This window comes from Mauremys reevesii, linkage group 1 (assembly GCF_016161935.1).
Source record: "Mauremys reevesii isolate NIE-2019 linkage group 1, ASM1616193v1, whole genome shotgun sequence".
Lineage (NCBI taxonomy): Eukaryota > Metazoa > Chordata > Testudines > Geoemydidae > Mauremys > Mauremys reevesii.
The window spans coordinates 82,815,633-82,832,573 of NC_052623.1; the positions used below are offsets into that span (position 1 = coordinate 82,815,633).

At 40.6% G+C, this 16,941-nt stretch overlaps 1 protein-coding gene across 6 annotated transcripts in view; it reads right to left on the minus strand.

Annotated features, from left to right (window-relative positions):
- Window positions 1–16,941, minus strand: part of KLF12 (Kruppel like factor 12) — a 386,124-nt gene that overhangs the window by 234,377 nt on the left and 134,806 nt on the right. For 4 of the 6 annotated variants that reach the window (XM_039481408.1, XM_039481360.1, XM_039481370.1 and 1 more), the window contains exon 3: window positions 252–341. In XM_039481408.1, the coding sequence (XP_039337342.1) occupies window positions 252–341 (90 nt within the window). Of the gene's footprint in view, window positions 1–251; window positions 342–2,568; window positions 2,678–16,941 lie in introns of all 6 variants that reach the window. The other 2 variants (XM_039481399.1, XM_039481389.1) reach the window with 1 other exon arrangement.

Below are 16,941 nucleotides of genomic sequence, written 5' to 3' on the forward strand. Positions count from 1 at the left end.
AAACCCAAGTAAGGATCCACACTGTTCCAAAAACTTTCAATATATCTTTCTAGAGTACAGATTGCTCTCCACTCCCAATGGATGAGATTGGCAGTTGACAGATGCGTTTCCCAGAGAACTAGCCTCAGGAAGACAACAGAGAGAAGAGCACACCATGATGGGGAGAAGCTGTCCACTGGAAAGTCTGGAAATGATTACCAAGACACTGAAGAGGAAAGGGGGGGGGGATTTTTCTGGAAACCTCTACTTACCCCTTGTTCAGATTCCAACAGTTCTGTTTTGACTCTGACTGCCGGCATCCCATCAAGCATTAACATTCTGTTCTCAAAGGCGCTGATGTCCTAAGTAAGGGGGAAAAAAGAGAAGCAAGAGTCAACTTAAAAGGAAAAAACTGTTTGGCTCAGTTCACCTACAGTGCTGCAGATGCCGTACCAGTTTGCTGGTTTTTGCTATAAGTTCATGTTCCCTAACATGAACACTCACAAAAGTTTGGGAATTAATATTGTTTGGTACATAGTTACCATCAATTTGTTAATTATATTAAAAATACTGTCAACTATCCTATCAATTACTTATATGCATGGAAACTAAATCTCTGTGGTACAGCAGGAAATGATTTTCTGATTTCTTCATTTGAAGCAGAAAGATACATATGTATCATCTCTCATTCACTGCTAAGCTATCAATGGTCACCTCCAATCCACCAATGATGTCAGCCTCCATCACCCACTTGTTACATTTTCCCATAAATATCTGCAAAATAACTCATTATCCATCTTAAAAACCCTCCTCAAAACTCTCTCTTGCTATGATGCCTACAAAAAACTTGATAATAGTAAGGCTGTTGGGCTGAGACTATCATACTAACCAACATTGTCTCATTGTTTCCTTGTACTCTCCACCCATCTGTCTGTACCCATCTGTTGTCTCTTGCCTTATAGATTGCAAAGTCACTCTTTTTGTTCTGTGTTTATACTGCACCAAGCATAATGGGGCCTTGGTCATTAACTACTGGCCGCAGTTCGCTATTCCCAGCCAATGGGAGCTGTGAGCAGCCGTACCTGCGGACACTCAGGTAAACAAAGCATCTTGTGGCCTGCCAGGGGCTTATCCTGAACAAGCCGCGAACCAAGTTTGGGAACCCCTGTCCTAGGCCCTATGGTAATTCAAATAATTAATACTAATATATGTACACACACACACACTTCCTCTTTGCTAATATTGAAAACTTTTGAGTTAGAATTGGCAGCCTTGTGTCCACACATGCAGTTATTCAGGAAGAGCAATTTCTGAATAGGTATTTCAGAATAACTTCATGTGTAGACAAGCCCTAGATCTCATGGGTGGGGGGTGGAGGAGTCCACAAACAACTGAGTAATTGTATTCCCAAATGCCTTGTTTTCATACTAAGCTATTTTTAATGTAACAAAAGAAAAGAATGGTTTCCTTTGGAATGACAGAACAGCAACATTAAGTGAAAGCTCACAGATCATATTCAGGGCCAAAGCTTCACAAGTAATACTCTGCACTTCTCTAGCACCTTTCAAATGGGTCTCTCAAGTACTTTTACAAATAGGCACTGCACTGTGCCTTTAAGGCACAGCCCCACAGCAGTGAGTAAAAAGCTGCTCCAATGAATACAACAGGGTGGATGAAGGCAATTCCTCCATCCTCTTCTATATCACTGAGGGTTAGGTACAATCCATCTTAGCTACAGAAACATAATATTGCCATGGGTGGCAAGTTTGTAGGAATTTTGGTGGTGCCCAGAACCCGCCCCCCAACTCCGCCCCCACCTGCCTAAGGCTCTAGGAAGGGTTTGGGGGGGGGAGGTCTGGGGTGCAGGTCCTGGGCTGGGGATTAGGGTGCAGGGGGATGAGGGGTTCATGCTGCGGGGTGGGGCTCAGGGCTGGGGCAGAGGATTAGGGTGTGGGGGGCTGAGGGGTTTGGGGCATTGGAGAGGCTCAGGGCTAGGGCCAAAGGGCAGGGTAAGGGCAGCCTGCCTTGCCAGTAGGGGATGGCAGGCACTAGGACCCTGGGGCAGCAGACAGCAGTTCTGCCGGGAGCCGTTCTACTCCAGCAGCAGAAGCAGGCAGGGCCGGGGCGGGAGGAGACCCGCAGGGGCCGGGGCCCGATCCAGGCAGGGCCGGGGGAGAGATCCAGGTCCAAATATTGCTGGAACAGGGCCCCCAGCCCTGAATATTCCTGGTGCCCGAGCACCGCAAACATATATAACCTGCCGCCTATGAATATTGCTACAACTATTTTACAAATTGGATAATGAAGGCACACAGGTAAAAAGTGACTTTTTCATGGTAACACAACAAATCAGGGACAGACTTTGGAACCGAATCCTTGAGTCATGAATCCAAGCCCCTGTTGTAACCACTAGTCTTCCTCTTCAGTAATGTAAATCTAACGGGAAGTCTCCCTTACATGTATTCCGCTGGCAGCACAACAGTATAATACTCCCTAGTGCATTTATTTATTTTGAAAGCATGTGTTCACTACCATATTTCTTCATACAATTTATTTTACAAATTGAAAGGTGTGAAAATTGCTGCTAACCCAAGTATAGTGTCCCTCGGGGGTGGGGTCGACAACTCCAGAAAAGCACAGCAACTTTAATCACATGGTTACCTTTGTGAAGTTTGAGGAAATGGACCTGACTGGGAAACTGAACGTAAGGGAACACTATGAGCATAAAATTCAGTCAATTAAAAAAAAGCAAAAAATAAAAAAACAGAAAAACATCTTTAAAAGTATTTTAACTACACCTCTACCTCAATATAACGCTGTCCTCAGGAGCCAAAAAATCTTACCACGTTATAGGTGAAATCATGTTATATCAAACTTGCTTTGACCCACCGGAGTGCACAGCCCCACCCCTCCCGGAGCACTGCTTTACCACGTTATATCCAAATTTGTGTTATATCGGGTCGCATTATATCAAGGTAGAGGTGTATTACACCTTCCCAAGAGTCTCAATTTTCATGACAGTACAAGTAGTTGGGTCTTAAAAACATTTCTACCTCCCCTGTTGCTGCATACATAACTCACAGTAAAAGAGGAAAACTATAGGCTAGTCTACGCTAGAAGCACTGTAGCAGGTCTGGTGAAGCACTCTATGCTGACGGGACAGCTCTCCCATTGGCATAATAAAACCACCTTCGCAAAAGGCGGCAGCTATGTCTTTGGGAGAAGCTCTCTCTCTGACATAGCGCTGTCCACACTGGTGCTAAGGTCGGTATAACTTATGTCGTCATCGCTCAGGAGGGTGGCCTTTTCATACCCCTCAATGACATAAGTTATACCGACGTAAGTGGTAATGTGTACAAGCCTGAAAACAGGAAAACGAACACGTCAATTCTCAAGGTACTCCCCAGGGGCAGACCAATTAGCCCATTTAGGGTCCCACTGTCTTAAGCGGGGCTCTGTGTGGCAGCTTGCAGGAACGGGGTGTGTGGGGGGGAACGGGACATTGAAATTGATTACACGTAAAATGCTCCCATATGCACCAAAGTCAACAAGCTGAACAAAACTTCCTCTAATCTTTTAAATAATAATCTTAGATACTACAATATATCACACAGTTTCAGACAAAATAACTGACATTTAAAAGGCAAACTAAGATGTTCACCTGTTTCCTACTAAGATCTCTCTCCATAGTGTGGCAAACTTAAAAATGCTGGATACAATGAAGACCAAGAAAATTTAAAATATAATGCTTTAACACAATTTCTTTAATCAGCTTTGGATACCTTGATTTTTATCGGGGGGGGGAGGGGGTAGGGATTACGATACCAACAAAATAACTCAATGAAATTGTTCCAGACTTAAAACTCCTCTTCCCAGCAAGGGTGGTGTATTGTTTACTTATCAGGAATGGATCTCATGTCCTAGGGCGTCACTTAACTTCAGTGGTTTGGATGTGGTTTAGGGTGGAGCAGCAAAGGCAGCCAGCTTGGCATTCCAAGCTCTGTAATGCTTTTATTCCACTTGCTAGGAAGTCCCTTCCCTTTCGTGATTTATAAGAAGCAGAGTTTTGAGTTTTACAGCAAGATCAGGAATCTAGCATAATAAAGCATCCCTTAGGCTGTTTAGTTTGTAGACAAAGAAGGATGAGCTGATATTGCTTCACATCCCTAAGGAGGTCTTACCCAAATGAAAAGGGGAAGAGACTTTCTTGTGCAGGAGGCACAAGCAGAAGGGGGTGAAAAAAAAGAGACAAAGAGCGATTCAGAAAAGGCAGGTTTAATGAACTGTTAGAATCTGATTAGAGGCTAATGTACCCTTTAGTGCTTTGTACCAATTTACAGCTGATATACTTTAACCATTTTTCCCACTGGCTGTGATAAACTCATTAGTTTAAAAAATACAAGCTAACCAGAGTCTTCGAAGTTTAAAACTGATAAATCATGGAAACCTGACTAGTTCATGTATCATTTAACACATTTACATTTAACTAAATTTTCATGGCTCCCCCTTCCAATTGTTGCCTAAAATCATATTTCTTAAGAGGTAAGTTCTGCCTTTTGAGCTGTGGTCTGAAGAATGAGCACAGTGAACAGTTCTGGCTTTTGGATCATGTATAATTTGGACTGGGAATAATCACAGAAACAGACTTCTCCCAAATCATTTCTTTTTTGCGCTTATAACTAACTGGTTAACTTGGGACATGGTCTGCTACCTCCCAAGCAGATTTAGTCTGTATATCATAAGTAAAAATGTAATGTTTAGCCCAATATTCATGTATAAACTTGCTTTACCATTTTTGAGCCAGAGAGAGAAAAAATAAACTGAACGCTTTTCCAAATACCAAAAAAAACCACCCCATGACTATTTTTGAAACAGCTGTAGAAGGAAAGTAGACTGTTGCTGAGAAGAACCTTTGAGGGTAAATTGGTTTTAAATTTGATCGAGCTATGGTGCATGCTTTTGAAAAAAATCACACTCAGTTTTTAACAACCAGAGCAGTAGACAAGGGGAGTGTCAGGTATACTTTCCATGCATGAGTGGTAATTTTCTTGCATATTCAAGCACAAATAGAAAAATTATACTAAAGCAACATATAGTCATTAATGAAGCATGGCCCTTTCGAAATAATATCTATTTCTTAGATAGCATATTTTATTGGTAGATTTCAAAGCACTTTACAAGGAGGTCACTATCCTTATTCTGACCTGAAACACAGAGAGGTGAAGTGACTTGTCTAGAGTAGTCCACCAGGCCAGTGGTAGAATTTAAATCTCCCAAGTCCCGGTTTAGTGCTCGATCCCCTAGACCACATTGCACTGAAGGTCTCTCATCTGCAATCTCCTTACTTGCATATTGGATGAGGCCAGATTCCCTAGTCTTTATTTCACCATATTTGGAATATTGTATACAATTTTGAATGCCCTGATATAGGATTTTGACAAACTCGAGAGAACTGAGAACAGAATAAAAAGAAAGAAAGGATTTAATAGGCGTGACCAGGAGAGAATGGTTTATAAAAACCAAAAAAACAATGTACCTAAATATTCATAGCTTATGTGAAAAAAATTTGAGGTAATTTGACAAACTTCAAATATCTGATTGGTTTTAAGAGTAAAACAAGGGAGGTGTTTATGGTAGTCCTATGAGAAATATATGAAGAAAAGGTGACGAACATGAGCAAAAGAAAATATACACTGAACATTAGCATCATTTTTAACAATAAATTTGATTCAACTATGTAATAGTGTCCTAAGGTAGAATCCTGGTTGTAAGAGCCAGCGCTTGTCTACACTACAGAGTCTTTGAAAGAATAGCTATACTGATACAGTCACACCAACTGAAAGAGCTTTCTAGTGGAGATGCAGCAGAAGCCCACAGAAGAAGTTCTGCTTGTATAGCTAAACCACCTCCCCAAACATTAATATCTAAGTCAGTGGTGCTCAAACTTTTCCTGTCCTTACCAGTAGTGGAATCTGTCCACGCCCCCACTCAATTACTACACAGTTGACTCAGCTGAGGAATTTGGGCTGACGGCAGAGCTGTGGACAGAACTGGGAATTGGGGAGGAGGTGGGACTGGAGGTGGAGCTGGCCTGGGGTTGGAGAGGAAATGAGGGCAGAGCTGGGCTGTGGGGGAGGGAGCACAGAATGGAGCTGTAACTGGAGCCCGAGCTGGGCTGGAGGCAGAACAGGGAGCAGAGCAGAGCTGTGGCTGGAACTAGGCTGGGGATGGAGCAGGGGGCAGAGCGGAACTGTGGCTGGATCTGGGCTTGGGGCACCTGGATGGTGCTCCCTCCTCACCCCCGTGGGAGCTGGCCCAGGGCCCACTGCGCCCCCAAAAAAACATTCCTCCACGCCCACTTATGGGGGCATGCCCCACAGTTTGGGGATCACTGATCTAAGCCAAGAGAAGTCTGTATAGTTGCATTGACACCAGAGTTTTTGCTGGCATAGCTATGTTGGCCAGCGGTATGACATTTTCCCACACACCTAGCCAGCACAGCTATTCTGGAAAAAACTTTGTGGCGTAGACTAAGCCTGACTGAGAAGCAGACTGACCAAGATACTTGTGAATGTGACACAAGAAGAAATTTTGCTCTGGCAGGGAAATGTACATGACCTGATAGAGCTTTTCCATCTATGATTTCTATTATTCTAATTTGACTTCATTGTCTTCCTTAATAGATTCACCAGACCAACCTAAACGAAGTGTTTTACCATTAAAACACATTCAGACCGCTGTTCTAATCCACTCATACAGTAACCACTAGCTAAATTCAACTCCCATTGACTTCAGGGGGTACAGGATTGAATCCTTATCCAGGAACGTTCTGTGTATGTTGCAATAATAGATCTTTGCTCTCACAGGAAGCCATTTTAGCACAAATACGTACTCAGCATGTGTGTTCGAGCCTCCCTTTGAACTATATATGAAAATACCAAAGGCACTGTTTCATGGATAAGTAACAACTGGGTTTTGAAATATCTTTATGAAAAGGGCAAAATGGGACTGTATATCCTGAAAAGATACAAGACTTTTTCCCCAAAAAGATTTTCCTTCAAGCCACAAAGATTCTACCCCCGTAACAGAGAAAGCTCTGATTGAGACAGCTGCAACAAAGTCCTAAAGCAATGACACATTTTTAAAAAATCCACTTTAATACTTACGAAATCATGTTATAAAATAGTACACTTCAGAGTGAACAGCCAACTATATATACATATTTTCATGTCTCAAAACCAAAAACCCTATGTCTGCACAGGAGGACAGTTTGCATATAGCCAGTCAGAGCATAATCAGGGGATAGGTTTGTAAATAACATCCAGCGAATACAAATGAGATGCACAAAAGCCATTTCTGGAATTGCCATTTACTGCTATTGCCAAACAGGAGAAACAGCTCACTTGGTTGTGCTTAAAAACTTCACATAGAAGGAAGTGAGAATAGGAGCAGTTATAGGGCCAGCCATTGATTGAAATTCTTCCAAAGCTTCCCGTGAGACACTCTCTCAGCCAGGTGCTCAATGCCTCATGATATATTCTGGACACAGAGCTGTCACATGTCTGCAAGCCTGCAGCACCCACACTCCTCATCCTCACTTCACCTTTCCGGTGAGCATTTGCCATTCTCAGCAGCCCTACCAGTGGGTCTGTGCTGCTTTCTCATATCCTTCATTTGAACTCCTGCAGACCAAGTGCTCTGTCAGCTATTTAGAATAGAATTCCTTTGACAGATTCTCTAAACCAAGAAGAATCCAGGCTACCTCCACCTGCTCCTGAAGTGTTTTCCATTGTCTTGATCTTGGTAGAACATTCAAGTATTTCCATAATGACCTGAATGGCTGCAGTGCTGGAAAAACTTCATTTTCATCTCAGAAGTAGGATTTCCTAATGGATTATACCTGTTAGAAAATTCTTCAATTTTCACTTTATAATGTAGGTTTAAATGTGGAATGAAAAACCACTCATATTTCCATTTTTGAAAAATGAAGCATCAGTTACTTGGGGGAGGAACAGGATGAATTTTTTTAGATTATTTGTATTTAAACCTAAAGGAATGAATAACTTTTAAGAGAAGTAATTTTGGAGGCCTAATCACTGATTAAGAGTTGCACAATCAGCTTTCATGGCTGCAGATTTTGCTTCTTTATTCCAGTCACTTATAAGCAAGTTTTCAGTGAAATATTATAATTTCTTGATGCATTTTTTGATTCTTCATTTCATTCTTCTTTCAAAGTTTTCAATAATCTTGCAAATCTTGATCTTGTTCTTGAATATTCAAAATTATCTCCAGATGAAAATTTCAACAAAGTTCCTTTTACAGTTTTCTGCCCTTTTTCTTTGATTCTCATATTAGAGACATCATTAGTCTATTCATAGCTGGACCCTGTTTTTCCTGGTGCACTGCAATCTTTTATCAATTTTTCCAGATGTATATTTATTTTTATACTGAAAAGATCAATGAAACTTTAATATAATGAGACTTTTATAGGTTTTCCACTATTATAGGAAATATTACCACTCTTCCCTCTTCATTTTGTCTCTTTGGAATACTCTACTAACCATATGCTCCATGACATTTTTTGTCAGAATCTTGGTGTGACACAGATATGCCCAAGCAGATAATATTACACCTATGTCAGACCATCATATCAGTATTTCATCAATGGGGTCATGTATGGTCTCTGCTGAAAGCTAAGAAAGTAGCTGATTGTCATGGTTATTGCAAAATGTTTGTATAGGAAACTATTTTAGAGCTATGTAAATTATAGCATATTATATTCCAAGTCTGTTGAGAATAAAACCTATCACATGAGGAGGCGGAGCCTGAGAGTCAACATAAGAACAATGTACATCTGTGGACACAGCCTATGCGTACTGCCTGGAGATTTACAAAGACAAATGAACACCAGGAGAGTTCTCATAAGAAGGGCTAAGAGACAATAGCTTGTCACTTTAAAAGGGCAGATGTGGCCCAAGTGGCTATCCAACACAGAGAGTGACTCGGCCAGTAGAAGCTGAATTAGTGAATTAGTGTATTGTGAATTAGTGTACGTTGTGGATGTACAGTAGATAGGGGACTGGGCAGTTGAGCGTAACAGAGTGGGATGTGTAAATTGCTAGCCTGCAAAGGGAAAGAGCAGACCTCACGGAGCCTGTAACAGAGTTCCTATGTTGCCAACAGCAGATGAATGAGTACAGTGTCTCATTGTGGGTGCAGTCAGGGCTCCCTCCTGCTGTAATCAGGTGGTAGTGATTCACCCTAGACACTGCAAAAAAGTATCACACTTGCATACCATGAAGTGAATATCATTTTTACTTGTTTTCTGCTCCTTTGTAGCAATAAGGGGTTACTTCCAGCAGATATAAATTACATATCTATGTTGGGTATTTCAAAGACAGCTATCGCTGTGGTGTCAAAGCACTGTACAGTATGGTGTGATACCCTGTACCCCATATTCACCACTTTTATATTGTTATAATATATTTTGTACAAAGTATACCTTGTGAAGTATCATTTGAAAACTCATAATCTGCTGCATATTACTATCCTATTGAAATGGGTGTATCAACATTATACGTGAAGTTATGAGATTCTACTATATGATTGTTACTGAAATATATTGTAAGTCTGAGTAAAACCCATAAACCAGTTTTCAGAGACAAAGGGCTTGGCTACACTTGCAAGTTGCAGCACTGGTAGAGGCTTTCCAGTGCTGCAATTAGTAACCGTCCACACCTGCAAGGCACATCCAGCGCTGCAACTCCCTGGCTGCAGCGCTGGCTGTACACCTGGTCAGGTTGGGGTGTAGCGATTGCAGCGCTGGTGATCCAGCGCTGTTCATCAAGTGTGGGCACACACCAGCGCTTTTATTGGCCTCCAGGGAATAAAGAGATATCCCAGAATGCTTTTAACTGAATTACTCTCTTTGTTTTGTTATGCAGCCTCTCTTTGTTTTGTTGTGCACTCCAATCGGAGCTCCGTTGAACTGCTTATCTAAAAAAACAAACACTGATCACAGCAAACAGGAGCTATCTGTACCTGGCTGTGAATGATCAAATGAGAGGCAGGGAGTGAATGTTTGCTTGACAGAGAAACAGCGTTGGATGCAGGCTGTTTGCAATTAAGACTAAGGGTTCACGAACATTTTGTGATTTTTCAATCCAGGAAGCTAACACACAGTGTTGGCTCCAAAAATCCACTCTCTCTCTCTTCCCTGCTCCCTGTCACAGTACACCACAGGGAGTGAGTGAAACAGCAGGAAGTCCGTGTTGGAGGCAGGCTGTTTGCAATTAAGAGTTAAGACTAAGGGTTTGCAAACATTTTGTGATTTTTCAATCCAGGAAGCTAACACACAGTGTTGGCTCCAAAAATCCACTCTCTCTCTCTTCCCCGCTCCCTGTCACAGTACACCACCCTCCACCCCCCTCTTTTGAAAAGCACGTTGTTGCCACTTGAATGCTGGGATAGCTGCCCATAATGCAGCACTCCCAACAGCGCTGCAAATGTGGCCACACACCAGCGCTGGTAGCTGTGAGTGTGGCCACACACCAGCGCTGTTCCTGCACAGCTGCATGACCAGCGCTGTAACTCCCAGCGCTGCAACTTTCAAGTGTAGCCAAGCCCAAAGACACACTGGCAACTCCAGATAGGTATCAAAGTCAAATGGGCTATCGCTTACTTAAGCAGCCATTCTTCAGCAACAGAGAAGTGTAAACAAGAAATTTACATTTCATCTCCAATTTCATGTCCACAAGAGACTGTTTGTCTACATGCCAGTAGGGAGGCAATCCTCAAAGAAAGGAAGAGGGTATAAAAATAAGAGACAGATGTGGCAGGCTCAATCACAGAGACCTGCTTGGGACTGCCACCTGATGTGCTGAGACTACTTCTGAGCCAGTTTTCTCTGCCAGTTTGAGCCTCCAGAAACCTGCCTTGTTGAGTCAGACACGCTCCAACACAGACCCAGGGTCTGAACCCCAAAGCTGCAGACTTAACTGAAAACAGCTTAAGAAGTGCTCCTGTCTCTAGCACCCAAAGACCCAGCTCCCAATGGGATCCAAACCCCAAATAAATCCATTTTACTCTGTATAAAGCTTATACAGAGTAAACTCATAAATTGTCCACTCTCTATAACACTGATAGAGAGATATGCATGGTTGTTTGCTCCTCCAGGTATTAATTACATACTCTGAGTTAATTAACAACCAAAAGTGATTTTATTAAATATAAAAAGTAGGATTTAAGTGGTTCCAAGTAATAACAGACAGAACAAAGTAAGTTTCCAAGCAAAATAAAACAAAACATACAAGTCTAAGCCTAATAGATTAAAAAACTGATTACAGATGAAATCTCACCCCTATAGATGTTCCAATAAGTTTCTTCACAGACTGGACTCCTTCCTAGTGTGAACATAAGAATGACCATACTGGGTCAGACCAAAGGTCCATCCACCCAGTATCCTGTCTACCAACAGTGACCAATGTCAGGTTCCCCAGAGGGAGTGAACTTAACAGGTAATGATCAAGTGATCTCTCTCCTGCCATCCATCTCCACCCTCTGACAAACAGAGGCTAGGGACATGATTCCTTACTCATCCTGACTAATAGCCATTAATCAACTTAAATTCCATGAATTTAGTTTAGTTCTCTTTTAAACCCTGTTATAGTCCTAGCCTTCACAACCTCCTCAGGCAGGGAGTTCCACAAGTTGACTGTGCACTGTGTGAAGAAGAACTTCCTTTATTTGTTTTAAACCTGCTGCCCATTAATTTCATTTGGTGGCGCCTAGTTCTTATATTATGGAAACAAGTAAATTTTTCCTTATTCACTTTCTCCACACCACTCATGATTTTATATACCTCTATCATATCTCCCCTTAGCTTCCTCTTTTCCAAGCTGAAAAGTCCTAGCCTGTTTAATCTCTCCTCACATGGTACCCGTTCCAAACCCCTAATCATTTTAGTTGCCCTTCTCTGAACCTTTTCTAATGTCAGTATATCTTTTTTGAGATGAGGAGACCACATCTGTACGCCATATTCAAGATGTGGGTGTACCAAGAATTTATATAAGGGCAATAAGATATTCTCCATCTTATTCTCTATCCCTTTTTGAATGATTCCTAACACCCTGTTTGCTTTTTTGACCGCCTCTGCACACTGCGTGGACGTCTTCAGAGAACTATCCACGATGTCTCCAAGATCTCTTTCCTGATTAGTTGTAGCTAAATTAGCCCCCTTCATATTGTATGTATAGTTGCAGTTATTTTTTCTAATGTGCATTACTTTACATTTATCCACATTAAATTTCATTTGCTATTTTGTTGCCCAATCACTTAGTTTTGTGAGATCTTTTTGAAGTTCTTCACAGTCTGCTTTGGTCTTAACTATCTTGAGTGGTTCAGACAGACAGCAGACAGCAGTTAATACAGACAGCATAATCATAACCAGCAAACTACAACCTTTCCATAGACACTCCACTTGACCTCCTCTGTACAAGACCTGGTGCAACCATAGGACCCTGGCTGCAGCAATGATCTGTACGGTCACAGTTCAAGTCAATAACGTCACAATAGTGACCTCCACATCATCTCTCCTCCTTCCATCTCTCAGCTTATGACTACAACTCTCAAAGAACAGAACAAACAGGGAAGTGGTCCCAGGCTGGAAAAGGACGCAGCTTGTGAAAAGTATTGCAGCTGACGGTGAGACAAATAAGCCTTTTAGCTTGGTAAAGTTAGGAATTAGCTTGCATTTTTATCTTTTTTATTTCTTTTGTAACCTATCCTGACTTGTATGCATATATACTTGTAATCACTTAAAATTTCTCTTTCTGTAGTTAATAGACTTATCTTACTGTTTTATCTTAACCAGTATGTGTTTGCATTAAAGTGTGGGGGGAACATCTACTTGATAAACAAGGATGGTGCATAATCATTACCCACTGTTGGAATGACAGACTTACTATGAGATTACACTGTCCCAGGACAATATTTAGCAGTACAAGACACACTTTTGGGGGGAACAAGGATGGGACTGAGGAAATGCAGGGTTGCCCTGTAAGTAATTTATGAGTGGCTAGCTAGTAGCTCTCAATACTGTGTAGCTGGGAGGAAGTTATATGCTAAAGGTTGTGTGTGTGAGCAGAACCTGGAGAGGTGGTTGTTCACTAGCAAAGCAGTGCAAGAGGCATCCCAGGCTAGATTGTACCCTGGGGAATATCAAATATGGTAACTGCACCTAAACTAATGCTAACTCATTTGATCAATTCTTTTCCTGCCACATCCAAATAGAGCGCAACTCTGGAAGGCACTCAGCACCGTCAGCTCTCATCAATTTGAATGAAAATTGAAGATGCCCAAAATCTTGTAGGAGCAAGCCAATATGTTACATATCAAACTGATGTACTGACAGTACAACACATAAATTACTTTAGGGCTACTGAGATACTCATGTAAAATTTTGCCAGTGTTGTACTAAAACATCTAATGCAAATATTCTGGACTTGATTCTGATTTCACAACATTTTTTGCTCCAGTGTATCTCAACCGGACCATCAAAATGCTTTAGACACATTTCATCATTCCATCAACACAAAGCAGTTTTAAAAACTGCTTCTGGATGAAACTGGCCCAAAGATTTCAATGGAGTTACTCTTGATGTATATATGAGGGAGATCAGAATAAAGCCCTCTCTTTATCTTGTAAGGAATAAATGTCAATTTGTTCAAATTCAAGTTATAACGATAGCCCATAACCCTTACTAGAAAATGAATCTGATACAAATAACTCACATAAGTGTCCCTGCAAAAAAAATCTACTTTAGAACCTAGTTTGAGATGATATTTAGAGTGTTTGTTTTGTGATAAAGAATAAATGACAAGCATTTACAACAGAAATTTTGAATTGTAATAGAAAGTAAATTATATTTTGCAACAATGATGTTGGCAGAATAAGATTTCATTTTGTTTTAGCATATTTCCAGACATAGTCAGTGTAGTAGTATGTATGATTCCTCTTTTTTCTGTAGATCCATACATAAAATAACTTTGAATTAGAATGTCCTACAGAAATGCCTGTTTACGTAGAGAAATTTTTTTTTACAATATAGCCTTACAACCAACATACAATGTTACCCTTCAACATTTTTAAAGTACCTTAAGAAATTAAACAGATAATAAAGCAGTGATTTTACAACTATATAAAATTCTTATTCAACTTTAATGAAACTTGGGAATATATAAACAGATGGAAAAATCAGGAAAAAGCATTTGAATTTTCAAGACTGAAATAATATTTAGGGACCCAGAGAGAAGAATGTGGGCAGACAAAATAAGATCCAACAAAAAGTACAAGTTAAGGCATATGGAAAAATACAATTAGAAAATAATAAATCTGAAAAGCTGTAATGCCCAAAGAGACTTGGAGGTGGCAGTGAACAAGAAATTAGATATGAATGTGCAATGCTATACTGCATAAAAACATGCAAGGCCAGTGTGCAAATATACAACTTTAGTGAGTCTGCACCTGAAATATAAGATTCAGTAGCAGCCAACTTATTACTAGACAACTGAAGACAAACCAGAAGAGTCCAGAAGCAAGTAGATCAAGGATCTGGAAGAAGTGACTCCTTGGGAAAGCTTTTAAAATGTGAAATGTGTTGCCTGGCTACATGAGGGCTCATGGAAGACAAAACTATAAATATCTGATATCAAGAAAGAAATAGTTATTTAGCATGGAACAAAATGGCAGAATCAGCAGTAAGAAAGCTAAGAAAAATTAAGCTAATTATTAGGAAAGCTTCCTGACACTGAGATCTGTAATTCTGTGGAACAATTTTCCAGAGAAAGTGGGAGAAGCCTCCTCACTGAAGCTAATTAAAATTGCCCTGGAAAAAGCAATAGCAAGCTTATTGGAAAAAAAGCAATTCTGAATCAGAAAAGGGGACAGACCAGATGACCTAATCATTTTATGATTCTATTTATAACTCTATATGCCATTCCCGTTAATGCAGTATTGTTCCTTCTAGTCTATTCCAATGTAATTTGTCCAATCCAGTCTAGTTTTAAATGGCACCTTTGTAACTGGGTCATCATCCCAACAAGCATGGCAATTGGTAACTAACCTTGACAAGAAACTGCATTTATAATCTGTATTTATTGTGGGAAAACATGCAAGGTAAGTTAGAGGAAGAAAAACAGATGTTGGATTCATTCCCATTTTCACTGGCAAGAATATCTTGAAGTCCTTTATATACTGTAATTAATCTCAATTTCTTGTAATCAATATATTGTTAATTACTCATATTACTCATCTGTAAATATGTATATGCTTAATTATCGAATAACAATCATAAAATCATAGCCATGGCAAAGGAGAACAATCTGACAGGAAGAGACTTTCAAACATATTAGACTAATATAACATCAATTCACCATATACAAGTTTGTTTTGCTACATTTACTTAAAGTGGAAGGAACCCATCTGGGGGGAGTGCAAACTCTGAGTTTCCCAGACCTGATGAAGAGCTCTGTGTAAATGCAAAAGCTTGACTTGCTCCCAAAATTACTCATTGGTTGCTTCACCACCGCTACATATTCATAAAGCTGATGCCAAAATTCTCATAGGTGATGTCCAAACAGCCCCCAAAGGAGAGGTTTTCAGAAATTAGGAGAAGGAGAGTGCATGCCTTAGATCAGTGGTAGGCAACCTGCAGTCCATGGGCCACACGTGGCCCATCAGGGTAATCTGCTCGCTTGCCGCAAGACAGTGTTTACATTGATTGTCCACAGGCATGGCTGCCCACAATTCCCAGTGGCCGCGATTCGCCATACATATAATATAATTACCTAGTTTAAAATTTTTCCAGGAAACGAAGGCTAACAGCCCAAATTTTGCCATCAGATCTTAATCACGTGTGGTTAAGTCTATGGCTATGTGAAGTGTTGGTAACAAAACCCCAAACTATTCTAGTTTCAGGTTCTATTCCAAACTGAAATTCAGATCAAATTCACCAAAGAAAAAAAAAGACCACTTCAATTTATTACTGTTTTGAGTGAATGTTGATCATGTGTGAAATACAAAGCTGCATATTATTTTGATATGAAACTGTGTAGTTCTGTGAGAGTTTGGTTTCATTTCAACTAAGAACAAATCTCCAAGAGTAGGAATTTCATGGATCAGAAATGAATACAGTGTTCAAAAGAACCCATGTGAACAAACAAACAACAAATCACAATCACATTATGTCTCGTCTGAAAGGCAACACCTTCAAAACTGCACTGACTCCTTGAACCACTAGTTCAGCAGATAACTCAGAGGATAACTCATACAGTATCATTAACACCACACTTTTTGCAGTAGCCAAAAGTTTCCTAATAGGTCTCTCATGCTAGTCATCTACTGCTTGTGCCCCAAACTAAGCAACAACATAAGGATCTACAAATGCAAAAGCTTCTGAACTGTGACTCTAGGGGCCAGATTTTTAAGGCAGTTAGACACCAATCTACATCTGTAGGCATCTAAGTACCTTTAAAAATCTGGCCCTAAGGAACTTGGACACGTGCTCATAACAATTCGGTGTCAGAGCTAGGTATAAAATCTAAATCTTTGTGCCTTATCTCCAGAACATACTGCCTCTCTGTACAGTCACTTGCTTAAATTATACTTTGACTTGGCACATGTAGCATGAAAGAAGAAAGGGGTTCTGATTTCAGGAGAGACCAAGTTTGGTGTGACATCAAGAGGCTCAGAAATGCAAGCAGAGGCCAAGCTGCTCCCTGTCAAACTGTAGAGCCTCAGAATGTACCTCTGTCTACTTAGCATACTTTAAGATCTCATTCCATCAACTCTAACTGCCTGCCACATTACTTATTGCTAATGAAACCACACAAACCTCTACAAGGGATTATTGATAATTACGACAGTGGTTGCTTCAGATATGGTATGCGTTATTTAAATCACAAT